Source organism: Cajanus cajan, chromosome 6 (genome assembly GCF_000230855.2).
Source record: "Cajanus cajan strain Asha chromosome 6, NIPB_CcT2T_4, whole genome shotgun sequence".
NCBI classification, from domain to species: Eukaryota; Viridiplantae; Streptophyta; class Magnoliopsida; order Fabales; family Fabaceae; genus Cajanus; species Cajanus cajan.
This window is the reverse complement of record NC_138522.1, coordinates 42,965,752-42,993,364: the sequence shown is the minus strand read 5'-3', so window position 1 is coordinate 42,993,364 and position 27,613 is coordinate 42,965,752. Positions and strand designations below refer to the sequence as shown.

General features: G+C 38.2%; 2 protein-coding genes across 4 annotated transcripts; both read left to right on the top strand.

Annotated features, from left to right (window-relative positions):
• The first annotated feature begins 3 nt into the window (after positions 1–3).
• Positions 4–26,748, top strand: LOC109801882 (GATA transcription factor 24). 3 transcript variants are annotated; one of them, XM_020363038.3, is made up of 10 exons: positions 9–595; positions 1,854–1,940; positions 2,029–2,162; positions 3,107–3,217; positions 3,344–3,455; positions 3,940–3,999; positions 23,824–23,892; positions 23,972–24,046; positions 25,762–25,842; positions 26,064–26,748. In XM_020363038.3, the coding sequence occupies exons 1-10, from the start codon at positions 365–367 to the stop codon at positions 26,127–26,129; spliced, it is 1,026 nt and encodes a 341-aa protein (XP_020218627.1). In that variant the 5' UTR covers positions 9–364; the 3' UTR covers positions 26,130–26,748. The 3 variants fall into 3 exon arrangements, with proteins under 3 accessions (XP_082933258.1, XP_082933259.1, XP_020218627.1); XM_083077132.1 differs by lacking the exon at positions 26,064–26,748 and having other exon boundaries at positions 4–595; positions 23,786–23,892; positions 25,762–25,835; XM_083077133.1 differs by lacking the exons at positions 23,824–23,892; positions 23,972–24,046 and having other exon boundaries at positions 7–595.
• On the top strand, positions 19,014–22,208 carry LOC145959080 (uncharacterized). The gene is made up of 4 exons (XM_083077131.1): positions 19,014–20,432; positions 20,520–21,332; positions 21,423–21,541; positions 21,628–22,208. Exons 1-4 carry the CDS (start codon positions 19,442–19,444, stop codon positions 22,090–22,092), a joined length of 2,388 nt encoding a protein of 795 aa, XP_082933257.1. The 5' UTR covers positions 19,014–19,441; the 3' UTR covers positions 22,093–22,208.
• Positions 26,749–27,613: the final 865 nt, after the last annotated feature.

Sequence of the window (27,613 nt, the reverse complement as noted above, 5' to 3'; positions counted from 1 at the left end):
ATCGCAGCTACTACACTCCTATGTAAATGGTTGAGAAGTACGAGTACCATCGTACACCTTGTCACAAGAGATAACTAACTACTTCCATTTCATTTCATTAACAACCTTTGTTCTTGTTCTTATTCTTATAATAATAAGAAAAGGAGTATGTGAAATTTCACGACAGGCTGACGCCGTCAAACCAAATTTCACTCTCATTTTGATTTTTGAGTGCGTTCCAGGAAACACAACTCTGCTCTCCAGATCCTCACTCCCTTCAATTTTCTCTCTCCACTCCCAAACTTCCATTCCACGCGTCCAATTTCGGTCGCGCAAACCATGTTCCGTTGCCTCGGAAATTAGGGTTTGGCACGTGGGGAAATCTATGGCCACCGTGAATCCACAGCCTCTGCAGTTCGAGGACCCTGACATACCCGTCGACGACGACGACGATGCTATGGACGAGTTGGAGGATGCAAATGTTAATTCAGTTAGCGTTGCTAATGCTGCGAGTGCGAGTCATGAAGCGGTACTTGCTATGCCTTCTAGAACTAGCGAGCTCACTCTTTCTTTTGAGGGTGAGGTTTATGTCTTTCCAGCTGTCACTCCTCAGAAGGTAATTTTATCTTTATCTTTTATTTTATTTTATTTTTTCATTTCCTGTACTTTCTAGGAAACTTCTCTTAACTTTGAAGTTTTTAGTTTTATTTTGCCATAATTGTTGTAGATTGTCGTTTTGTTGTCAAACTTCATTCCAAATTAGCAATTGGCTTCGCACTAGTCGTTAAATTTAACAAATTGAGGGGGCAGGGTAGTGTTGTTTGGACTTGGGATTGTATAAAAAATAAAAACAAAAAACCACGAGGTTGTATTTAATTACATACTATGAGTGTCATGTTGATTACCAATATATTCATATAGAATCTCTTTCAAAGCAGAGATAATGAATCCGTAGACATTCCAGTAAAATTCAATCGACATATAGTAGGTTTATCTGATGTTATTTTTGTGTAAGGTAGTAATGCCAAATGAATGATACTCTGCAGGGCATGTGGGCTATGTATCTTTGCCTTGGTTCTTTACATAGTTAAAAGAAACATCTAAAGCATGGGTCTGAACTGAACTGGAAGTGTGCTACAGAGTTGGATTATTTATAGTCTGTTATTGAAGAACCAGCAGTTTGGCGAGGCTTAAAATTAAGAACAATAAATGTAACCTAGGCTTCACGTTTTGGGTATTGCACCTAGACTTAATTGTGTCAGTGTAACAAGAAGTTAGTACTTACTGTAATTTTTTCAAGTAAAGTGTATTCATTTATAAACTTGAATTTACTAAAATAAAACAGTTCTTGAGTTCTTACGACGGTGACTTTAAGGATTTTAAGTTTTAACTTAGTATGACAGAGGCAATATAAAAAAAATTAAGCTTAGAAGAAATGCTAGCAAGTAGCAACACAATCTTTCTAAAACTACTATCAGATGAAATGATGTAGGTCTCATTAAATGATGCGAGTCCCACTAGGTCTCACCCCTTATTTAGTGGATCCCACATGAATTTTAACCAATACAAAGAGTTTGTTGCTAATATTCCTAGTCCTAGCGTAATTAGTGTCCATGACCCAAATCATAAAATTTACCAGTGAACCTTTGATATTAAAAATGAATTTACCAATTGTACGTTGATTCAGATTTATGATTACTTAATACTGATTGATAGAACAGAAAATTAACCAATATTACTTATAGAATAAAGTTACAATGAAATTTGCAATTAAGTTAGGCATAGTATTTACTGCTTAATAACTCCAAAAGGATGATAATTGAGGATTTTATTGAGGAATACCTGGTGATCAAATTTAACATGGCAATTGGCAGGTGCAAGCCGTATTGCTGCTCTTGGGAGGACGTGATGTGCAGGCAGGCATGCCTACAGTTGAACAACCAATTGATCAGAGTAACAGAGTAATTTACATATCTACTGGATGAGAAAATTTTATAACCTGTATTGCATTTTTATGCTTGCATTTGAGCACTCTACTAAAATCTCTAGGGCATGGGTGATACTCCAAAGCGTTCAAACCTTTCACGAAGAATAGCATCCTTGGTCAGGTTCCGTGAGAAACGCAAGGAAAGATGTTTTGACAAGAAAATTAGGTATTCCGTAAGAAAAGAGGTGGCACAGAGGTAAATAAAATTTTATATTGCACCCTTTCACCCAAAATTGTGATGACTGATAACTCTTGTCCACTGGAAGTTGACTTGGCTGTGATAACAATATGATCACTCTTTAGTCTTGCCATTTATGCTCTTGATAATTGTAGTAGATCTTTGAAAGTCATTTGCATGTTTTGCAAATTGGACACAATGTTGCTTTTGCACCACTTTTGTGCAGCTAGAATCTGAATAATATTCCTGACAAGACTATTGTTTACAATTGTTTTATTTTAGAAAAAAGTGACATATTGGTATCTATCCTCCTTAAGAAGAGAGTAAAAAGAAATAAACTAACTTAATAGACCTTCTCAATCCCCTTGCAAAAACTATCAAGGAAGTTGGACGGGAAAAGCAATTTGCTTTAATCCATAAGGAGGTCAAGAAAATGGGCATTTGTTTATTTTAATCCCTGGCATTATGTTCCAGTGGTAAACTGTTTTGCACACTAACACCATTGAAATGCTGCAAAAAACATAAAAAGACATGCTTTTTGGTGATTCTCTCATCTCTTGTATTATGTTCCTGTGATAATCAAGTGATAAAAAAGTTATCTAGACTAACAAGATGAGCCTAATACATTTGAACTTGATTGTCACATGTAGAATTTATAATGTAAAAGGCCTGTGTCTGGTCTGACTAAAGTTGGCTTTACATTGAACTTTCTTATAATGAAATATTAGGCCCAAGTTGTTATCAGGTAAAGTCAAATCAGTGAGGATATTTCTCAACAGCTAAGGACTGAGGAACACAGTGCATTGTGTTGGTAGTTGGTACTTGAGTGCCATTTTGAGGGCTCCTTGTAGGGTTTTTTTTATTATTATTATTTTTATTTCAGGTTGTTTTTGAAGTTTAATGTGTTCTTTTATATTTATATTTTATTTTGGTTTTTCTGTTTTTGTTGTTTTTCTTGCTAGGATGCATAGGAAGAATGGGCAGTTTGCATCCCTGAAGGAAAACCCAGGTTCATCTAATTGGGATTCTGCACAGAGTACTGGTCAAGATGGCACTCTTCATTCTGAATCAGTGTAAGTTTTAATCACAGATTTCCTACATATATATTATTTTATCCTGATGTTGTGGATATTGTGTGTGTTTGTTATTGCATTTCTGTAAAAAACTATCCACACTACCAGCTTTTTCATATCTTGCAGACGTAGATGTCACCATTGTGGTGTCAGTGAAAATAATACTCCTGCAATGCGTCGTGGGCCAGCTGGACCAAGGACTTTATGCAATGCATGTGGCCTTATGTGGGCTAACAAGGTTAGTCATTATGCTAATAAGTTTGGTTGCGATGAAATTCTTGGCTTGAACTGGAACCTCTGTGCTTCATTTGAAGTACAACAACAGATGAAATCTTTTCTTCTAAATGGAGTCAGCTACATGGGTCAAATGATACCATTTTGTTATGTCAACTATTTTGGATATCATTAGCTTATGCTACTATTGTGTCTAGTTCTACTAAACCATTGCCATTTATTATCTTTTACGGTGTTCTTTTATTTCTCGTGATTGGGACTATGGTCCCATTGGTATGGGTACTGCTGGAGCTTTATTATAGTAAATGCCCTTTTACCTTGGCTGTGGCAAGTTTCTGACTATATGATATGCTGGTCATAATAGTTATGTTTCTTTTTCACCTTGCATTCCGATGTCCATACTTATGCTCTGCATTCTCAATCTCTTTAATTGTTTGCACTTTGCTAATATCTTTATTTCCTCTGAATCCACTTCTTAAATCTGACAGGGCACACTCAGAGATCTTAGTAAGGGAGGAAGAAATCTTACTGTTGAGCAAAGTGATCTGGTATGTAAGACAGGGAGCTTAATGTTTTTCTAGATTTATTCCCCGATTGGAAACAAATTGTACTGCAAAGGTGGATCAATTCTGCATATATTTATAATTATCAGTACCAATGAAATTTGTTTCAGTGGTAGATCTGGTATAAATTCTTGGGCGTGCAATATCTTAAGATCTTTCTGGATAGGAAAAGAAAAATAATTCCACATTTTTGTGATGGGAAAATTAAATTTGTTAGAGATAAAAGAAAGGTATATGTAGGGGGAAGATAGGAAAATATCTTAGCCATAAGTTATTAATGTTCTAATTATGATTTAGTCACTCTCCTTTATTAAAAAAGTCAAATATCATAGATTAAAGTCCCATTGGATAAGGTATCTGAATGGAAGTCACTAGTTAAAGAATTCTGACTCTGGCACGTGTTGATAATTTGTAAAACAAATAATACTAAATAATGTATCCGTAGCTAAATAAAATGCTCATTTTATCAACATTTACAACTAAAGTTCGGTGGAAATGATACAAATAAATAAATTCACCAGTTTTGACTTCTGATTGTCACAAACAGATGGAACAGTATATATTGACATGATGATAAATTTCATTTAGTTCTTTGTAAAAGATTTATTATAGAACACTGTAGTTCAACACGAAGATTTGGGCTAAAATTATTTCTACCCAGAACCAGAACCAATTTTTTATTTTATTTCTTTATTCAAAATACTTGAATCTGAATAATTTCTTATTGATTCTGAATTGATGGGTACAATCAAATAAATAATACATGTAACAGAATCAATCCCTAAAGTTTTGAGATTAAGATAAATCTGACTAAGGATACTAAACTATAAATAAGGAGAAGATAAACTAATATCTTTGAACCATATCTTATCATAATAATATCATAGAATATCTTAACACTCTCCCTCAAGCTGGAGCATATATATCATATGCATCTAGCTTGTTACATATATATGTTATCCTAGGACCTCGTAAAGATTTAGTAAAGATATCTGCAAGTTGATCCTTGGAGCAAATGGCGGAGGTCTTGATGATACCGGAGAGGATCTTTTCTCTGATTAAATGGTATTAGTTGAGAAAACTGACGGAATATGAGAGAAAAGCTAAAGTGTGTGTTATACACTTAGCTCCAAAACATTCATATATATATATGTGCTTAGAGAGTACAAGATAAGACAGAAAAGGAGATACAGCAGTCTGATCCCTGACACAGCCACCAACATCAGTAAAAGTATGTCTCAAAAAGAAAGAAAGTAATAATTACACCTATAAAATACATTAAACTTAACACTCCCCCTCAAGCTGGAGCATATAAATCATATGCTCCAAGCTTGGAACATATGAACTTAATTCGAGGCCCTCTCAAAGACTTGGTGAGAATATCTGCTAGTTGATCATTTGAACTGGTGAATTCAGTACCAATCTCTTTGGATAATAGCTTTTGTCGAACAAAGTGACAGTCAATTTCTATATGTTTAGTTCTTTCATGGAACACGGGGTTGGAAGCAATATGGAGAGCTGCCTGGTTGTCACAATACAACTTCATTTGCTTAACATCGCAAAACTTTAATTCTTGAAGGAGTTGCTTAATCCATATTAACTCACAAGTGGCTGTAGCCATAGCTCTATATTCTGCTTCTGCACTAGATCGAGCAACAACGTTTTGTTTCTTGCTCTTCCAAGAAATGATATTTCCTCCAATAAAAACACAATATCCGGTAGTAGAGCGTCTATCTATAGGAGATCCTGCCCAATCAGCATCACAATAACCAGAAATTTGGGTGCTTCCCTTATCCTCATACAGTAGTCCTTGTCCTGGATTCTTTTTGATGTACCTGAGAATGTGAATCACAGCATTCCAATGATCAATATAAGGAGCTTGCATGAATTGACTGACAACCCCAACTGCAAAGGAGATGTCAGGTCTAGTGATCGTGAGATAAATAAGTTTTCCAACAAGCCTTCTATATCTCTCTGGATCTGAGAATGGCTCACCATGGTCTGCCACTAACTTCTTATTTGGGTCCATAGGACTATCAATTGGCTTGCAATTAATCATGCCTGTCTCCTCCAGAATATCTAGAGCATACTTTCTTTGTGAAATAACAATGCCCTCCTTTGATTGAGCCACCTCAATACCAAGAAAGTATTTAAGATAACCGAGATCCTTGGTCTCAAAGTGGCTGACTAAATGCCTTTTCAGCTGGGAAATCTTGACAGAATCATTTCCTGTAATAACTATGTCATCAACATACACAATTAGATAAACACATTTTCCAGAAGAGGTATGACAATAAAAAACTGAGTGATCTGCCTCACTACGGTTGAGCCCAAAACTCTGTACAACGTGACTAAATTTTCCAAACCAAGCTCGTGGAGATTGTTTGAGCCCATAGAGAGATCGACGCAATTTACAAACTAATCCACACTCCCCCTGAGCAACAAATCCAGGAGGTTGCTCCATATAGATTTCCTCTTCTAAATCACCATGAAGAAAGGCATTTTTAATATCTAACTGATGGAGGGGCCAATGGCGAATAGCGGCCATAGCAAGAAAGAGTCGAACAGAAGTGACTTTGGCCACAGGAGAAAAGGTGTCACCATAATCAAGGCCATATATCTGAGTGTATCCTTTGGCCACCAACCTAGCTTTAAGGCGATCAAGCTTACCATCAGGCCCAACTTTGATGGCATAAACCCATCTGCAACCAACTGTCTTTTTCCCAGGTGGAAGAGGAACCAATTCCCATGTCCCACTACTTTCAAGAGCTTGCATTTCAACAACCATGGCTTGTCGCCATCCAGGATGAGCAAGTGCGTCATTGATATTTTTAGGAATGGTGATAGAAGACAAGGATGAAACAAAGGAAAAATATGAAGGGGATAAACGATGGTAACTCAAAAAATTATAAATAGGATGAGGATTTCGAGTAGATCGAATACCTTTGCGAAGAGCAATTGGCCAACTAGAATCTTCATCATTGGGAATCGTGGTAGGTGCAGTTGATGGTGAAGAACATGAAACAGATGGCTCTCCATGATGTGTTGAATTGTCCCTTTGTATTCTTCGTTGGTAAGTGATGAGGGGTGGTGAAGATGGTTCAGGTGGGTTGATAGTTGGAGAAGGATTTGGATCTATGTTTTGATTGGTAGTTTCAGGAGACTGGGTCAACACTGACTCAAGAAATGGAACAGGTAATACTTGTTGAATAGAATCTAAAACTTGCATGGAAGATGAAAAGAACGAAGTGTCTTCGAAGAAGGTGACATCAGCAGACATGTAGTATCGTCTGGTGTCTGGAGAATAACAACGATAACCTTTTTGAAGTCGAGAGTAACCCAGAAAAACACACTTAATGGCTCTAGCAGAGAGCTTGTCCAAACCTGGAGATAAATCATGGACAAAACAGACACAACCAAAAACACGAGGAGAAACGTGAAATAGAGGTTCATTTGGAAAAAGAATTGAATAAGGAATTTTATTATCAAGAGAGGAGGATGGCATTCTATTTATTAGAAAACAAGCCGTAAGAATTGCATCACCCCAATGATGGACGGGAACATTGGTACTAAGTAATAAGGTACGAGCAGTTTCAACTAAATGTCTGTTTTTTCTTTCTGCTATACCATTTTGTTGTGGTGTATGAGGACAAGTAGATTGATGTAAAATACCATATGTAGTTAGAAAGGATGTAAGATCTGAAGAAAAATATTCTTTAGCATTATCACTCCTAAGGACTTTTATTATTTTCCCAAATTGATTCTTAATTTCATTGCAAAAAGACATGAAAATGGACAGAAGTTCAGATCGATCTTTCATTAAATAAATCCAAGTACATCGAGAGTATTCATCAATAAATGTGACAAAATATCTGAACCCAAAAGATGTGACACGGCTTGGACCCCAAATATCTGAATGAATGATGGAAAAAGCAGAGTTACATCTTGTTTCAGTTCTTTTTGGAAATGAAGACCTAACATGTTTCCCTAGTTGACAAGACTCACACTCTAAGGCTTGAAGTTTGTTAAGGCTAGGAACCATTTTCTTTAATTTTGTCAGGTGAGGATGACCCAAACGATCATGCAAAAGTTTAGGAGTCGAAGATGCAAAACAAGAGACAGAGGGGCTAGTTTCAAAATAGTAGAGTCCTCTAGATTCATGTCCTCCTCCAATCAACCGACCCGTGCCACGTTCCTGAATAACAAAGGAATTAGCATCAAAGGTAACAGAACAATTTAATGATTTGGTTAATTTACTCAAAGAAATTAAATTAAAAGCACATTTAGGAACAAAGAGGACAGATTTTAAGTTCAAGGAAGGGGTGAGAGAGACTTGACCAACTCCTTGGGAAGCGACTTTGGATCCATTAGCCAAGGTAATGAAATGAGGAACTTTAGGTAAGGAAATAGAAGAGAACAAAGAATTATTACCAGACATATGGTCAGAAGCACCAGAATCTATTATCCATGGACCTTGACTCTCCGTGGATTGAGAAATGCATGCTGTTGAAATATTAGGAACAAAGGAAGATTGAGCTTGACTATTGGATTTCAACCGAAGATATTCTTGATATTCGTCCTCAGAAATTTTTTTATCAGATTTAGAGTCTTCAATTTTGGAGACATTGGCAGTTTTTTCAGGAAAGCCATGCAAGGAATAGCAAGTCTCTTGAGTATGACCCATTCTTTTACAATATGAGCACTGGGGCCGACCACTCCTGCCACCACGGCCTCCACGGTTTCCACGACCTCCTCTTCCTCGGGTAGAAACCATTGCTGAAGATTCAGTAGGTTCAACCAAACTTGCACTATTTTTCGAACTTGGAACACGAAGAAGACGTGTTACAAGGTTCTCCATTGAAGGGATTTCTTGATCTGTCAAAATCTGGTCACGAATATGATTAAAATTAGAGTTCATGGCACGCAGAATCAACACCATACACAACTTATCAAGTTTCTTTTTCATCTCTTCCACAGAATCAGCTTCTAAAAACATTTTCAGCTCCTCAGCTGCTGATTGTGCTTGGGCAATGAAAGAGACCATGTCATCATCAGTTTGTTTGAGAGATGCTAACTTGTGAGCTGAATCATATAGACGTTGAATGTCATTGGCAAATATAGTTTGAGCTTTCTTCCAAAAGGAATGACAAGTTTTGAAAGTTCTCAAGGTTCCTAAAATGTTGGGCTCTACTGACTGCCACAGCAAAGCACACAGTTGAAAATCAAGCTTTTTCCACAGTTCTTGACTCTCAGAGGATATTTCAGTAATATCCTTCTCCAAATGGTCATGATATCCCTGCCCAAGAAACCATAACTCTACAGAGGCAGACCAAGACAGGTAATTTTTGCCATTAAGTTTCTCTGCTGTTATTGTGGGAGTTCCAGAAATGGAAAAAATAGGGCCAGAGCTGGACATGTTGCTGAAATAGATGAAAAAGAAAGCCCAAAAGGAAGAGAGAAACAGACCCACTCTCCAAATAGACCAGAAAACAACAAAGAGAGCTTTGAAACAGACCCAGAAGGTGTCAACGAAGAACTGTCGGTGGCGTGGCCGTTTTCCGGTGGCTGCAGATCGGTACGTTAACAGTGCACGCCTGGTGTAGCAGCCCAAAGATGCAGCGCGTGAGAAGATGTGAAGAGGCTTTTGCCTCTGTGACCACTTGGGTTGGGTTGCGTTTGACAAGGCGCACCAACCCCTAGGGTTCGCCGGAAAATGGCCGGCGGCGGACGGCGGCCGGAGACGATGAGCGGCGGCCGGAGACGCGGACAGCGGCGGTGGACGATGACAGGCAGAGCGGGTCGAACCCGCTCTGATACCAAGTTGAGAAAACTGACGGAATATGAGAGAAAAGCTAAAGTGTGTGTTATACACTTAGCTCCAAAACATTCATATATATATATGTGCTTAGAGAGTACAAGATAAGACAGAAAAGGAGATACAGCAGTCTGATCCCTGACACAGCCACCAACATCAGTAAAAGTATGTCTCAAAAAGAAAGAAAGTAATAATTACACCTATAAAATACATTAAACTTAACAGTATTCAACTTCTATATGCTTTGTTCTCTCATGAAAAATTGGATTAGAGGAGAGGTATAAAGCTGACTGGTTATCACAAACTAGTTCCATATGACCAACCTTGCAAAACTGCAATTCTTGAATTAAGAATTTTAGCCACAAGAGCTCACATGTGGTGTGAGCCATGGTACAGTATTCTGCTTCTGTACTTGATCGTGTAACAACACTTTGCTTTTTACTCTTCCATGAGACAAGATTACCACCCATGAAAACACAATAGCCTGATGTTGATCGTCTATCACTTGCATCACCTATTCAATCTACATCTGAATATCCAACAATGTCTGTATGTCCTCTATCATTGTAAACAAGTCCCTTTCCTGGTGATCCTTTGATGTATCTAAGGGTCCGAACAACTGCATGCCAATGACTCTCATTCGGAGAGTTAAGAAACTAACTTACAACACTGATAGAAAAGGATATATCAAGTCTAGTCATGGTGAGATAATTCAATTTTCCCACTAATCTCCGATATCTCCCTACTCCCTAGGTCAGGATAAGGCTCCCCCTAATTAGGCATAAGCATCACATTGGGATCCATGGGAGTGTTAACTGGCTTACAATCTGTAAGTCCAGTCTCTTCCAGAATATGAAGGGCATATTTTCTCTGAGAAATAACAATACTGGACTTTGACTGAGCAACCTCAATCCCAAGGAAATAGCGCAGGGGACGTAAATCCTTAGTTTGAAAGTGTTTAAATAAGTGTTGCTTCAGAGCCTTGATGCCCTCTTGTTCATCACCTGTAATCACAATATCATCTACATAAACAAGATAGACAAATTTGTGTTAATGAGCATCTAAAGAAGACAGAGTTGTCTGCCTTGCAGCGGATCATTCCAAATTCCTGTATAACTTTGCTAAACCGACCAAACCAAGCGTGGGGTGATTGTTTGAGGCCATAAAAGGGCTTCTGTAATTTACACACAAGACCAGACCTCCCTTGAGCAACAAACCCTGAGGTTGTTCCATATAAATCTCCTCCTTCAAATCACCATGTAAGAAAGCATTTTTGATGTCTAATTGAAACAAAGGCCAATGCCTCATAGCAGCCATGGCTAAGAAGAGATGAACTGAGGCCATCTTTGCAACGGGTGAGAAAGTGTCATTGTAATCCAAACCATATACTTGTGTGTATCCCTTAGCCACAAGACGGGCTTGCAATCTATCCACCTGTCCATCATGGCCCACTTTAACATTAAAGACCCACTGACAACCAACAATAGATTTTCCAGGCGGAGGTGGGATAAGTACCCAAGTGTGATTGGAGTCTAAAGCTGTCATCTCATCAATCATTGCTTGTCACCATCCTGGATGGGTTAAGGCCTTTTGCACTGTCCTGGGAATAGTAATAGAGGAAATAGCAGAGACAAAAACATAATAGGTAGGAGAGAAACGATGATATGAAAGAAAGTTATAAATAGGATGAGGATTACAAGTAGAACAACTATCTTTAAGAAGAGCAATGGACAGGTCAATTGAGGTAGGTGGGGCTAGAATAGGTGAGGAGACCGGAGCAGGGGTCGAATCACATGGGTCAATTGTAGAAGCACTGGGAGGAACAATATGTGACTGACACTCATAGGTTATCCCAAATTGGTGTAGAGGATGGCCAGACCCTGGTAGTGTGGGAGGAATCTCTGGTGCCTCTAAAGTAGCAAGTATAGGAGGCACACAAGGATAAAAATTAGGAATAGGTAATACCTGAGAAAGGAGATCTGAGTCAACCAGAGAGACATCTATAGCAATGAAATATGGTGTATCTTCAAAGAAAGTGACATCTGTGTTGGTGTAAAACCAATGCGTAGCAGGAGAGTAACAACGGTACCCCTTAAGAACACACATTTGATAGTCTGAGCAAACAACTTAGCACGTCTTGAAAATAGATCATGGACAAAACAAGTACAATCAAAGACATGAGAATGGACAGAGTAAAGGGGATCCAATGGGTATAATAGGGAATGAGGTACTTGATCATTCAAGATAGAGGATGGCATTCGATTTATTAAATACCCTGCAGCGAGGACAGCATCGCACCACGACTTTGGGGGTGCATTGGCATTCAATAAAAGAGTACGAGCAGTGTCCACAATATGTCTATGTTCTCGCTCAACTACACCATTTTGTTGAGGTGTATGAACGCAACTAGATTGATGTAGAATGCCATGGGAAGTCAAATGATTTGAAGCAATTTGAAAAATATTCTTTAGCATTATCACTTTGTAAAATCTGAATTACTTTGCCAAATTGAGTTTTGATTTTCAAATAGAAACTTTGGAAAATATTGAATAACTCAGAACAAATTTTCATTAAAAATATCCAAATACATCTAAAAAAATCATCAGTAAAGGTGACATAATATCTGTGTCCTAAAAGAGAACAAACGTGACTAGGACCCCAAACATCATAATGAATGACATCAAAAGGAGACACAACTCGACTATTAATACTATTAGGAAAAGAAGCTCTAACATGCTTCTCTAATTGACACGACTCACACTTCAAGGACTCCAACCGTGAGAGATGAGGTACCATTTTCTTTAATTTATTCAAGCTTGGATGACTAGGTGATGATGGATTAAATCAGGAGACTCAATAGATGCACATATGGTAGAGGTAGAAGGTTGAAGGTTATTGGAGTATATCTTTACTCCTTAATATTGTATTAGATTTATCAATGTATAGGGTTATTATTTCAGTTAGTTATTTTCTGTTTTAGCTTGATTACCTGTTCACTAGGTCAATGTTTCTATAGCTTCCTTTGAAGCTATTGAAACATATAAATAGGACAATTGTATTACAGATTCATTATTGAAAATACAATTCCCTTTCTCTGTTAATTCTTCTCTCTCTCTCTCTCACTCTCTCCTTCTCCAATCTTTAAGACTCTCACAATTCTAATATGGTATCATAGAGCTGTCGATCCTTACCACCTTTCTTTTCTTTCTGCCTGACTACACTGTCTGTCTCCACTCATGGCTGAAGAACCACCATCGTCTTCCTCAACAATACCACCCTCATCACCACCCCACTTTCATGCTGCACCGGTAAAACCCTCCTCATCCCCTTCCCTCACCTTCTCGCACATTATTTCCGAAAAACTAGACACCAAGAACTATCTTCTTTGGTGTCAACAAGTTCAACCAGTCATCAAAGGCCACCGTCTTCATCACTTTCTGTCAATCCTCAAATTCCTCAGAAATTTCTTAATGTTTCTAACAGAGATGCCAACCGAATCTTTGAAGAATATCTTGCTTGGGAACAACAAGATCAGTTACTTCTTTCCTGGTTACAATCATCAATGTCCAAGGACATGCTCACTCGAGTCATAGGATGCAAATCCTCCTTCCAAATTTGGGACAAGGGCCATGCGTATTTTCATGCGCACACTAACGCCAAGGCCCGTCAACTCCAAAGTGATCTTCGCAGCACAACTCTTGACAATCGTTCAGTCTCCGATTACCTTCTTCGAATCCAATCCCTGGTTGATGCCCTCACAGCTATTGGTGATTCTGTCTCCCCCAAAGAACATCTTGATATTGTTCTTGAAGGCCTTCCGGAGGAATATGAGTCCACTGTTTCTCTAATTAGCAGCCGTTTTGATGAACTGTCAATAGAGGAAGTCGAAACCCTTCTTCTTCCTCATGAATCACGCCTTGAGAAATTCAAGAAAAAGAACCTCATCTCTGTCAATCTTCTTGAAAACTCCTCTGGTTCTAATTCCCCCACCTTGCAACCCCAAGCCAATCTTGCCCATCAAGACTCTCAATTTGCTTCCTTCCGTGGTGGCAGACTTGGTGCACGACATGGTTGTGGAGGACGACCCAACAATCGCTATGGACGTGGGTGTGGCAGGTTTGCTGGCACTCAATGCCAAGTCTGTCACCGCTATGGCCACATTGCATCCTCTTGCTATTACAGGTTTGATAGCAATTTTGTCCCAACCCTACCCTTTGACATCTCCTTATCTGCCAGCAACTCCACTACCAACCCAACCCTTGGGTACACTAACTCTCCCTTTCACTCAACCTGCAACGCGTCCCACTGGGTTTTCTAATGGTATTTTGGGTTCTCGACCACCCAACCCCACCTCATCTCAAGCATACCTTGTCTCTACTAGCAACCTTCAAGCTCATCCTTTGGCCTTGGCAATGACTTCCTTTTTGCCTGGTTCCAATCTGTGGTATCCAGACTAAGGAGCATCCAACCATGTCACCAACATGTCTCAAAATATACAGCAATTCACTCCATTTGAAGGGCCAGATCAGATTCTTATTGGCAATGGCCAGGGTCTTCCCATAAATTCTTCAGGTGTAACTGAATTTTGTTCCCCTCTCAAACCTCACATTTCTCTTACTCTCAATAACCTTCTTTATGTTCCAAATATTACCAAAAATCTAATCAGTGTGAGTTAATTCTGCAAAGATAATTTTGTCTTCTTTGAATTTCACTCAACCTTCTGTTTGGTTAAATCACAGGACACTAAAGAGACTCTCCTCATGGGAGTTGTTGGCCTTGATGGCCTGTATCAATTTCTTTCTCTGCTTCAGCCAAGACAACAATCAGCCATTACACCCTCTTCTCATACAGCTTCTTGTAATTCTATTTCTTATGCCACTTGGCATTCTAGACTGGGCCATCCTCACAATGATGTACTAAAATCTGTATTCAGACTTTGTAATTTCCCTATCATCAATAAAACCGTTTCTGATTTTTGTACTCCTTGTTGTCTTGGCAAATCTCACAAATTACCTTCTACATTATCTAAAACAGTATATAATACACCTTTTGAATTAATATACAGTGATTTATGGGGCCCTGCGCCATTTCTATCTGATAATGGTTACCAATACTATGTTACCTTTGTTGATGCGCATACTCGGTTCACTTGGATTTTTCTTCTCAAAAGCAAAGCTCAAACGCTTGATGTCTTTAAGCAATTTCATGCTATGGTCCAAAATCAATTTCAATTACCTATTAAAGCCATTCAAACTGATTGGGGAGGAGAATTTCGTTCTTTCACCTCCTACCTGGCTCAAAATGGTATTCAACATCGCCTTATCTGTCCACAACACTCATAATCAAAATGGCGTTGTGGAACGCAAACACCGCCATATTGTTGAATTAGGTCTTACTATGCTGGCCCAAGCTCACCTCCCTATGCATTTTTGGGATTATGCCTTCCAAACTAGTGTCTATCTCATTAATAGACTGCCTTCATCTTCCATTCAGCATGATGTTCCATTTAGAAAATTATTTCATCAGCTACCAGACTACAACTTTCTCCGAATTTTTTGCTGTTCTTGTTTTCCTCACCTTCGACCCTACAACAAGAACAAACTTCAACTTCGTTCTCAAGTGTGTGTTCTTGGGTTACTCCACCTCTCATAAAGGTTACAAGTGTCTAGCCCTTACTGGCAGAATTTTTATCTCCAAAGACGTCATTTTTTGGGAAAATCGTTTTTCTTACCCAAGTTTATTCCCTGCCTCAGCCAACAATCCACCCACTTCCTCAATTTCTGTTCCCCTTGTTATTTCCAGTCCGCAGCTTCCTATGCCCACTAATTCTCCTCCTATCATCTCTCAAAACACATCTCCTGCACCTTCTTTCTCTATTTCTCCATCCAGCACTGCTACTACTTCACCTAGTTCATCTTCTACCCTTCTCCCACCTTCATCCACCTCTTTACCCACACATGCCACTGCTCCAATTGCCAACATTCATCCCATGACTACTAGGGCCAAAGTTGGCATTGTCAAACCCTGCCTTCAACCCACTCTTTTACTCACACATACTGAACCCAAAAGTACCAAACAAGCCTTGGCTAATGATACCTAGCTCGCTGCCATGAAGCAGGAATACAATGCTTTAATGGACAATGGAACCTGGACTCTAGTCTCTCTTCCCTCAAATAGAATAGCCTTTGGTTGTAAGTGGGTTTTTCGTGTCAAAGAAAATCCTGATGATATTGTTCACAAATATAAGGCCCGCCTAGTTGCAAAGGGCTTTCATCACCAATTTGGGTTTGATTATAATGAAACCTTTTCACCAGTTGTTAAGCCTGTGACCATCCGTCTCATTCTCACCCTAGCCCTCACCCATCATTGGTCAATTCAACAGTTGGATGTCAACAATGCTTTCCTAAATGAAAATCTTGAAGAAGAGGTATATATGTCTCAACCTCCAGGTTTTGAATCATCGGATAAAACACTGGTCTACAAACTTCATAAGGCAATTTATGGTCTTAAACAAGCACCACATGCCTGGTTTGATAAACTTAAAGCTACATTGTTTCAACTCAACTTTCAGATCAGCAAGTGTGACCCTTCCCTATTTGTTTATTCCCATGGCAATACTGTAATCTACATTCTTGTCTATGTAGATGACATTATTATCACTGGAAATAATTCTTCTGTCCTACAGAGTATTATTTCCCAACTCAACTCAGCCTTCTCCCTCAAGGATCTTGGCCGCTTAGACTATTTTCTTGGCATTGAGGTTAAATCTAACTTTGATGGCTCCCTTACCCTAACCCAAAGCAAATATATTCGTGATCTCCTCAATCGCACCAACATGGAAAACTCTAATTCTATCTCTTCACCCATGGTCAGTGGGTGAAAATTATCTAAAACAGGTTCGGAAAAATTCCTAGATGTGTCCTTGTACAGATCTGTGGTTGGTGCCTTACAATATGCCACAATCACTCGACCTAAAATTAGCTTCTCGGTCAACAAAGTCTGTCAGTTCATGTCCAATCCACTGGAACAACACTGGTCTGCTATCAAACGCATTCTTCGATACTTACAAGGCACTATGTTCTTGGGATTACATCTGCACCCAACTCCATATGACTCTCCTTTGTCTATTCATGCCTATTGTGATGCTGATTGGGCTTCTGATCCTGATGACCAAAAATCTACATCTAGTGCCGCCATATTCGTTGGACCCAATCTCATCTCTTGGTGGTCCAAGAAGCAAACAGTTGTTGCTCGCTCCAGCACTGAAATCGAATACAAAAGTCTTGCTCTTGCCACTGCTGAAGTTATGTGGATTCAAACCTTACTCTCTGAATTACATGTTTCTCATCATTCTCCTGTCGTTTATTGTGACAACATGAGCACCGTTGCACTAGCCCATAATCCTGTTCTTCATGCTAGGACCAAGCATATAGAGCTGGATCTCTTCTTTGTTCGTGAAAAAGTTGCTGCCAATCTCCTTCACGTGGTTCATGTTCCAGCCATTGACCAATATGCTGACATTCTTACCAAAGCTTTGTCTCCATCTTGGTTTTGTGAACTTCGGACCAAGCTCAAGTTGGTTGACTCTTCGCCTCACCCCACTTGATCTTGCGGGGGGATATTGGAGTATATTTTTACTCCTTAATATTGTATTAGATTTATCAATGTATAGGGTTATTATTTCAGTTAGTTATTTTCTGTTTTAGCTTCATTACATGTTCAATGTTTCTATAGCTTCCTTTGAAGCTATTGAAACATATAAATAGGACAATTGTATTACAGATTCATTACTGAAAATACAATTCCCTTTCTCTATTAATTCTTCTCTCTCTCTCTCTCACTCTCTCCTTCTCCAATCTTTAAGACTCTCACAATTCTAATAAAGGTAGTAAAGACCATGTGATTCAGATCCATCAATCGTCTGTCCCGTACTTTGGTCCTATATCAAGAAAGAATCAGAAGTGAAGGTTATGATACAATTCAGTGATCGAGTCAACTTATAGAAATCAAATTAAAGGGACATCCAGGAACTAGTAAAACATATTTTAATGGTATTGAAGGGAGAGGTGATATTTGGCCAATACTAGTGGCTTGGACTTTTGACCCATCTATAAGAGTGATATGATGTGGATTTTGGGTGATGATAGGCTAGGGAAGAGGGAGACATTACTAGTTAGGTGATCAGAAGCACTAAAGTCCAAAACCGAAGGTTCAAAAGACGTAGAATGAAAGAGACAGACTATAAAATTACCAGTGTGAGCAACAGTGATGGAGGAAGGGGCCTGTTGAGCTGCCTTCAGTTGAAGGTACTCTTTGTAATCATCGGCAGATAATGAGATTGGATGATTGTCCTCAAATTCAATCTTGAGCTCTAAAGCTGAAGTCGGAGATTGAGCCACATTAGCTGTCTTGCTCGGAAAACCATGCAAGGAATAACACCTATCTCGTGTATGTCCATCTCTCTGGCAGCAAATACAATGAAGGTTTCCTCTACCCGCTTTACCACGACCATGCCCTCGACCTCCACGGTCAATCGTACTAGGGATAAAAGAAAAGGACTCAGATGCTGTGTGCATAGTAGTCAATAGCGGCCGGAGCGGCCGCTATCGCGGCGCTCCGGAACGGAGCGGCGTCACCCCCGCAACGTGGCTGCTGTCGCGTGGCGGATTTCTGTAGCGGCCGGAGCGGCCGCGTCGGAGGCGTAGCGGAGCGGCCCAAATCGCGGATTCGCGGGCGCGATTTCAGACTTACCCTTCATTAAGGGTAAGTCCGTCTTTTCAATGGGGTTTTTTTGCCCTAATCATCCCTTTCCCATTCGCGATTTCAGACTCCTCGAAACCAAACCCCTCCGCTCGTCTCTCCCTCTCATATTTTCTTCTTCTCTGGCAATCGCGTGCAGCTCCGACGAAGTCCGGCTCCGACGCACCTCCATCGGCGACGCGCCTCCAGCTCCGACGCACCTCCGACTCCGACGAGCCTCCAGGTCCGACGCAGCTCCGACGTGGCCGCAAGCTCAGACGCGCGTTTGTCTTCTCCTTCCTCCGACTAACGTTTGCCCTCTGTTGTCTGTTCCCCTATTCTATTGTGTCTTTTACTCTTTTATGCAACATGCAACATATCTTTTTTAATTATTTATTAAATTATTTTCACTGATTTTTTTTTAATTTTTGATTAAATTTAATTGAACAAATTTTATTTTTAAATTCTGATAAAATTTAATTCAACATATTTAATTTTTAAATTCTGATTAAATTTAATTCAGAAAAATTTATTTTTAATTTCTGATTAAATTTAATTCAGTTAATTTTATTTTTAATTTCTGAATAAATTTAATTCAACAAATTTTATTTTTAATTTCTGATTAAATTTAATTCAGCTAATTTTATTTTTAATTTCTGATTAAATTTAATTCAACAAATTTTGTTTTTAATTTCTGATTAAATTTAATTTAGCAAATTTTATTTTTAATTTCTGATTAAATTTAATTCAGCAAATTTTATTTTTAATTTCAGAAAATTCTATTTCTATTTCAGCAGCATATTTTTTTTTTTTAATTTCTGATTCTATTATATTTTTATTAGGCTGTCTTTGTCTTTGATAATCAGTTTAATCATGAGCCAACCAATCTCTGCTGGAACTGAAACTAATCCCAATTCTGGTCCCACTCCCAGAACAGAAATGTTTAAGCCCACCGGTGACAATATTGATGTCTTTTGGAAGTGGAACAGCTTAAAAGACAAAAATAATAGGAAGAGTGTCACTTGTGATTTTTGTCTGAAAACATCTACCGGTGGAATTACTAGAGCAAAAAGACATCAACTTGGAATAAAAGGCGATGTAGGTGCTTGTAGAAAAATTCCTGAGGATCTAAAATTGGAAATGAAGGCTGCCTATGAGAGTAAAAAAATTGCCTCAGAAGTATATATGGAGTGCGTAGATGAAAATGAAGAGGAGGATGACATCCAAGCCATTGCTAGAATTAAGAGACCTTCATCTACATCAAGTGAAGCCACTTCTGTTTCCAAGAGGAGGGGTATAAATGTCAAAGGTCCCCTTGATTTGCACTTTACTAGAAAGGCAGAAGAAAGTATCAAATTGAATAAGGGGTTGTGGCAAACAAGTTTAAATGATGCTTGTAACAAGGAAGCAAGAGCAAGGGTAATTCAATACATTGCTCGCTTTTTTTATCGGAATGGAATTGCATTTAATGTTGCTAGATCAAAGAGCTTCAAATTGATGGTTGAAGCTATTGGCACCTATGGTCCCCATTTAAAGCCACCAAGCTACCATGAATTAAGAGTGCCACTCCTTAAAAAAGAGTTGAAATACACCAAAGGCTTATTGAAGGGCCATGAAGAAGAGAGAGTAAAATATGGGTGCTCAATTATGTCTGATGGTTGGACAGATAGGAAAAGTAGAACTTTGATTAACTTTTTGGTTAATAGTTCAATGGGAACAATGTTTGTGAAGAGTGTAGATGCTTCTGAATATACCAAGACCGGTGAGAAGGTGTTTGAACTTTTAAATAGTTTTGTTGAGGAAATTGGAGAGAAAAATGTTGTTCAAGTAGTAACAGATAATGGAAGCAATTATGTTATGGCGGGTAAGAATCAATTATATTCTAATTTTATACTCATACGATTATAAGATATAAATTCTAATTTTAATTATTTTGTTATTGTGTTTTTAGGCAAAATTTTACAAACTGTGAGACCACATTTATTTTGGACTCCATGTGCTGCTCATTGTCTTGATTTGATGCTAGAAGATATTGGAAAGATCCCTAAAGTCAAAAGGGTAATACAAAGAGGCATCAAGCTCGTGGGTTACATTTATAATCATACCTTGACCCTAAACACCATGAGGAAGTATACAAATAAGGTTGAATTGGTGAGGCATGGAGTTACAAGATTTGCTACCACCTTCCTTACTTTGCAACGATTGCATAAGTTAAAGGCAAATCTTAGAAGGATGTTTACTTCCGACGAATGGTTGCAATCAAAAGGAGCCAAAGAACCTAAGGGGAAGAAAGCAACGGAGATTGTTCTTATGCCTACATTTTGGAGTGATGTTGTTTATGCTTTAAAGGCTATGGGGCCTATTGTACGTGTGTTGAGGTTGGTAGATAATGAAAAAAAACCGGCAATGGGTTACATTTATGAAGCAATGGAGAGGGCTAAGGAGGCAATTCAAAATTCTTTTAATCATAATGAAGAAAAATATAAGGATATATTTGCAATTGTTGATAGAAGATGGGATTGTCAACTCCATCATCCGTTGCATGCAGCAGGATATTATCTAAATCCTGAGTTTTATTACAAAAATTCAACAAGAATGGATGCTGATGATGAAGTGGTGGATGGCCTTTTCAAATGTATTGATAGGCTTTGTGAAAATAATGACATTGTAGACAATGTTCACAATCAATTGGCAATATATAAAAGGGCAGGAGGAAGATTTGGCATTCCTGCAGCAGTTAGAGCAAGGGTTAAAATGGCTCCTGGTAAGTGAGACTTTTCTTAAGCTTCAACTTCACTTACAAATTTTATAGTTATTTGATAATTTATTTATATAATAATATTTGCATTTATAGCTGAGTGGTGGAAGATGTATGGAGGACATACACCACATTTGCAAATTGTTGCCATTAAGGTACTAAGCTTGACGTGTAGCTCATCTGGTTGTGAGCGTAATTGGAGTACCTTTGAGCATGTAAGTTAATGAATTAGTGGATTTAAATTTGAGTTTACTATTGAAAATGGAAAATTAACTAACATCATGTTGTTAAATTATTATAGATTCACTCAAAGAAGAGAAGTAAGCTTGAGCACCAAAAGCTTCAAGACTTGGTTTTTATTAAATATAATCAAGCTCTTCAAGAACGCTTTGAGTGTCAAGATCCAATTGATCCAATTGCTTTGAATGAAGTTGATGATAACAATGAATGGATGTTGGGAGAAGAAAATGATGAGGATGAATTTGAAGATGACTTGGTGTTTGGTGATGATGTTTTGACTTGGAGAGATGTTGCCCAAGCAAGTGGTGCCGGTGAACCTTTGAAATACACTAGGAGACAAACACAAGTGAACAAGACATCAACAATTGCATCTACATCCAAGAAAGATAAAGGAAAAAAAGTGATGGAAGTACTAGAAGACGAGGATGATGATGTAGAGGAAGAAGAAGAATATAATTCTAATGCTAGTGGGAGTGATGAATTTGAGGGAGAGGAAGACTTTAATCTTGATGAGGAAGAAGATTAAACTATAATGTTTAATTTTTTACTTACTTAGAGCTTTAACACTTTGTTTTGGAGACATTTTATATTATGTATTGTTTGAGTACTATGAACTTTTAATTATTAAAAATGTTTAATGCATGAATTTAGAGTTATTTTTTTGTTTTTTTTAGCTTTTATATATATATTATTAATTATTTAATATATATAAATTAATATTTAAATAGCGGTTATCCCGCTCCGCGTCATCCCGCTATCCCAGTTTTGGGGTCGGCCGCTCCGCGCCGCTATCCGGGATTGACTACTATGGCTGTGTGAGGATTTGTCTCTGGTGAAGGAACCCGAATCAATCGATCTATGAGTTCTTCCATCGTAGTAATGACAGGATTTGTCAAAATTTGATCTCGAACAGATCCGTAATCTTTGTGAAGGCCATGAAGGATAAACACCATAAACATATTATCAAGTTTGCTTAACATTTGCTGAAGATCATCACTAACCAACATTAGCTTGAGCTCATCAATAGTGGATTGAGCGCGATTCAAATAAGACGGAAAATCATTATCAACCATACAAAGGGTTGCCAGACCACGAACGGAGTCATTCAATCTCTGGATATCATTGACATAGACATTTTGGGCCTTCTTCCAAATACCATAGCATGTCTTGTACGAACGAAAATGCACCATTAATTTAGGCTCAATGGACTGCCACAATAGAGATGCAAGTTGATAATCTGTTGGTTGCCATTCATCTCTCGCCTCTTTGTCAACCTCGTATGCCTTCTTAGTAAGATCATCATAAAGCCCCTGACCTAAAAACCACACCTCAACAGCAGTGAACCAATCCAAATAATTTTTATCATTTACCTTTTCAGATGTGATAGTAAGTGACCTAGAAAAGGCAAAGGAGACCAACTCCCTTTTGGAAGATTCAGTTTTTGGATTCTCCTTAGAAGGTGTGCCATCCTTGGGAATCTCTGCCATGAGGAGAAAAACAAGAAGAAAACACCTCCAAATCAATAGTTGCAATCACAAGACCTTTGAGACAGCAACCAAACAAAACAACCATGGACCTCTGAGGTAGCAACCAAACGACCACCAACAGACCACCTAGAGTGTGACCCACAACCTGAAAAGGGTCAAAACGAGAAGAGGGAGGGCCAACGATTCCAACAGAGCAAATGGTGTCGCGACAAAGAGGCCGATTGGTGACCTTTGAATATGCAAGCGACGTCAATTTCGGCAACCATTGACTAAAGTCGAAAACCCTAGATGCCTCGGTGGCAGCTTGATTAGGGTTCTCGGTCCAGAACGCTCTGGTACCAACTTGAATCTGAATAATTTCTTATTGATTTTGAATTGATGGGTAAAATCAAATAAATAATACATTTAACCGAATCAATCCCTAAAGTTTTGGGATTAAGATAAATCTGGCCAAGGAAACTAAACTATAAATCAGGAGAAGATAAACTAATATCTCTAAACCATATCTTATCAGAATAATATCATAGAATATCTTAACAAAAATAATTCAAAAGCAATCTAACCCTCAATAAGGGTGAAAAACATATAAACCAGCTTATGAGTTTAAGTTGTTTCAATTTGGATTGATTTGGGCTTTGAACACTAGTTATTTTGAACAGCCTTACCTGATAATATTAGCATATTGTTAGGTCCTTTTAATGACATCACACTATCATAGTTCTATATACACAGGTGCTTGGTTTACCTATCAACTTGAATGGAATTTGCAGGACACTCCTATTGATGTCAAGCCTACTGCTGTTCTTGAAGAGGAATTACCTATCACCCATGATGAGCAAGTACAATCTCATTTTCAGCAGTGCAAATGTTTTTTTTTTTTTCATTTTATTTTTGTGAAACCTTTTGTGGGGTATGCAGGGTAGTTCTGAAGATCCTTCCAAGTCAAACACTGCTGATGGTTCTAGTAATCGTGTTGTAAACCCCAGTGATGAGGTAGTTTAAAATCACCCCCCCCCCCCCTTCTCTCTCCCTCTCTATATATATAAGAAATGTTTCAAATGAGAATGAGAAAATGTGAAATTTTAATGATAGCCCTTAGATCAATTAAAAAAATGTGTCTAAGATTAAAACTCAATATAAATACCTCTTATGAGCAATGTTGTCAAATATCCGTTATAACCCCGTTATAACGGAAAAAACGTCGCGGTTTGAACCTAAACCGCCATTCGCCATCCGTTATATGAAGGTTTATGGCGGTTTCCGCCATTTCCGATATGGCGCCCGCCATGGTCATGGCGCCGTGAAGGTTTATGACGAGCATGGCGGTCATGACGGTTTTTTTTTTCAAAAAAAAACCTATTTTTGGGCTTTGAAACAGGCCCAAATGGAGTGAGCCCTAAGTTTTTGGCTTGTCTCCACGTCTCGTCTCTCTTCTCCCTCACAGTCGCGACTTTCTGCACTCGAAGAGGAGTGAACCCTAAACATCTCCGGTCACCTTTATTCAACTCCAATCACTGCACTTCGGTCACCTTTGCCATCGACCACCTGAACCGCGGCAGCCCAACACTCCGGCCAGCAACCACGAAGTGCCAACAACACTTATGGAAGTTGAAACCGCCCCTAATCACCTTCGTTCACCACCCCTTTGTCCCCTTTCTGGCCGGCGACCTGAACCGTGGTGGCCCAGTACTCTGGCGAGCTACTCCGGCGAGCAACTCTAGCGAAACTAGGTTTTTTTTTTTCAGTTTTAATCCTACTTTTTTTTTCAGTTTTTATCTTCCTCCTACTTTTATTTTTTCAATTTTAATCCTCCTCCTCCTTTTATTTTTTCAGTTTTAATCCTCCTATTTTTTTCATTTTTTTTTTCAGTTATAATCCTCCTTTTAATTTTTCCTACTCCTTTGAGTCCTTTGATAATGAATTCATTGTTGCATCTGCAGCAAGCAACAATTTTTTTAATCCCAATTCTTCTACCAATTGGGTCAATTTAAATTCCTATTTTCTTCTAAATTCTAAACTAACATTGAGTGCCTATTTTATTATTCTTTTTCTTATTTTTAGGACAATGTCCAGCAATCCAATTCCAAGCCAAAGTCAAACATCCTCAAACTTTGTTAGATAGGATGGAAACATTGTCATCCTACCAAAGAGAATGATACCAATGAAACTATATGCAATTATTGTAAAAAAATCATGAAAGGGGGAATTACAAGAGCAAAGCAACATTTAATCAATTATGTTATGAGACTTGATGAATTATGGTATTGTTGTTATGATATTTAAGTATTTAAGTTGATATTATGTTGGTTTTAATTTAGTTTTGTTGCTTGTTATTTATTATTTTGCTGTTTTCTTTGTATATAATATATAGAAATATTTTTTTTATTTTTATTTTTTTGTCCGCCATGACGTCCGCCATAGGCCGCCATGGCATCCGCCATAGAGTTATAAAGGATTTTTGGCCTCGCCGCCATAGACCGTTATCCGCCATCGATAACCTTGCTTATGAGACCATTAATATCGTTGACACTATGGTACACCGTAGACCACCCATACAAATAGTCCACTGTAGCCGTTGTCTATATATATATTCTCTTACAGATAATTTGGAGTATTATAACATCTTTTCTCAGATAAAATTAAAGCTTCTAATGAATTTTTATGATACTTATCTAATTGGTGTTATTGGGGGTGATTCTCTTGTTCAGGAATTGCCTGAAACTGCACAACACTTTACGAATGCTCTGCCACTGGGAATTGGTCATTCTTCAACCGATGATAATGAACAGGTATTCGTATGAGTTATGTTACCTATACAACTCTGTATTCACTACTCTGCACAACTCTAGGTGGCTTCATCTGAGTTTAAATTGCCATACTTTACTGATGAAACCTAAAATGGAGCCAACTGTACATTTGTAAATGCAAGAGTTATGTTTATGTAGGTAACAATTCTTTATAAGCTGCATTTGAGTAGTTATTTCTTACGAGTGATTCATTTAATCTGCAGGAACCTCTGGTCGAGATTTCTAATCCTTCAGATACAGATATTGACATTCCAGGAAACTTTGATTAGAAGGTACTAAGTGATTATTATGTTGAGGGGTTTTACATAATGGTCCCTCTGTAGTATATTGGTGTGCTAATGAGACGCAGATCTAGAAGCAGTGATACATTCCACGAGACAATTAGGAAATTCAAGGTTATGATTAATTGTAGACCTCGGAAATGGAAATGATTACCGATTAGCAAGTGTGAAGAAGCTCTGCTGTTCGGGTCTAACATTATGTAGTCTGCAATATTGATGCTGGTATAAGTGCCAAAATATTGTTTGTGTATAAGATATCAAATGATCTTCCTTCGGTGTTTATATCATGAAATATTCATTAGTTAGGGCCTGTGTTAGTAAAAATGCTGTCTGCTTGTCCCTGACTATAATAATTTCATCGAGGCCAAAGCTCTGCTACCCTGATTTTAGAGATGAAATTTCGGTGATATGCTGCGTCACTCAAGGATGAACTGCTAATTTGAATATCAATGCAGCGGTTTGCTATTGCTAATTCCGACCTTTAATGAAGTTCAGGCTTGTGCTGCTGGGCTCTTGGTGAGAACATTTGGATATGTTAATACGTACAGATGAACTTGTTCCAAATGTACATATATATACATATAAATAAATATTAGTTGTCGTCTTATCTATGTTCTTCGTCTTCCATACACATGTTGTCATTGATGTTGCGGTAGCCCCGAAAAGAACTGCTTTTGTTATCATCATATCCTATTGTTATAGTAGTAACAAGCATAGCTATATTAAAATAAATTTGTCAGAAGTTTTACGCCGCCTTCAAAGTCTATTGGCCTTTGTTCAAGTTAGTTACAACTTAAAACTAATTGTTGCCACACTAAGTGCAAGTTCCGAAGCTGAAGTTATTGCACTTAAGAGTATAATATTGACTTTTAGCAAAACTATTATTTACTTTTAGCAAAACTATTATTTGAGAAGTCCTATTTGTCGTGGATGTTTTAAATTTGGCTCAGTATCTGTCAATTGCATAATGTCAGCCGAATAGAACAACTAATGTTTCATTGGGCTTAGACAATCCAATGTGTTGAAAATGTTTTTTACGCTACAAAATATCGTTTAGTAGTGTTGTATACCATTAATTTCCCCTTAATCTTCTGTAGTCATTATTTTTGAGTCATCTGGTTCCATACCGTGAAGAGCAAAAACTTATTGGGTGATATAACGGATGGGTGCCAAGCTCAGACACTACAACAACTCAATGCGGCTTTGGTAACCTTCGTTAATCATATTAACTGTCCATCCATCTCAATACTTAATTCCTTTCGGATTGTCTTTCTTTTAAGTTTTCACTAAAACCTGACTATTAAGCAACGATAAACTTGACTCATTATCTTTACATCTTCTACATAAGGAGGGGGAATGAAAGACTCAACCGAAATACTGGCCGAATCATCCAGCTCCAGCTACCGTTCGCCATGAAACTTACCCATGCACGGGCTTCATTAGTGTTGGTTTTTCTATCACACGCACTAGTG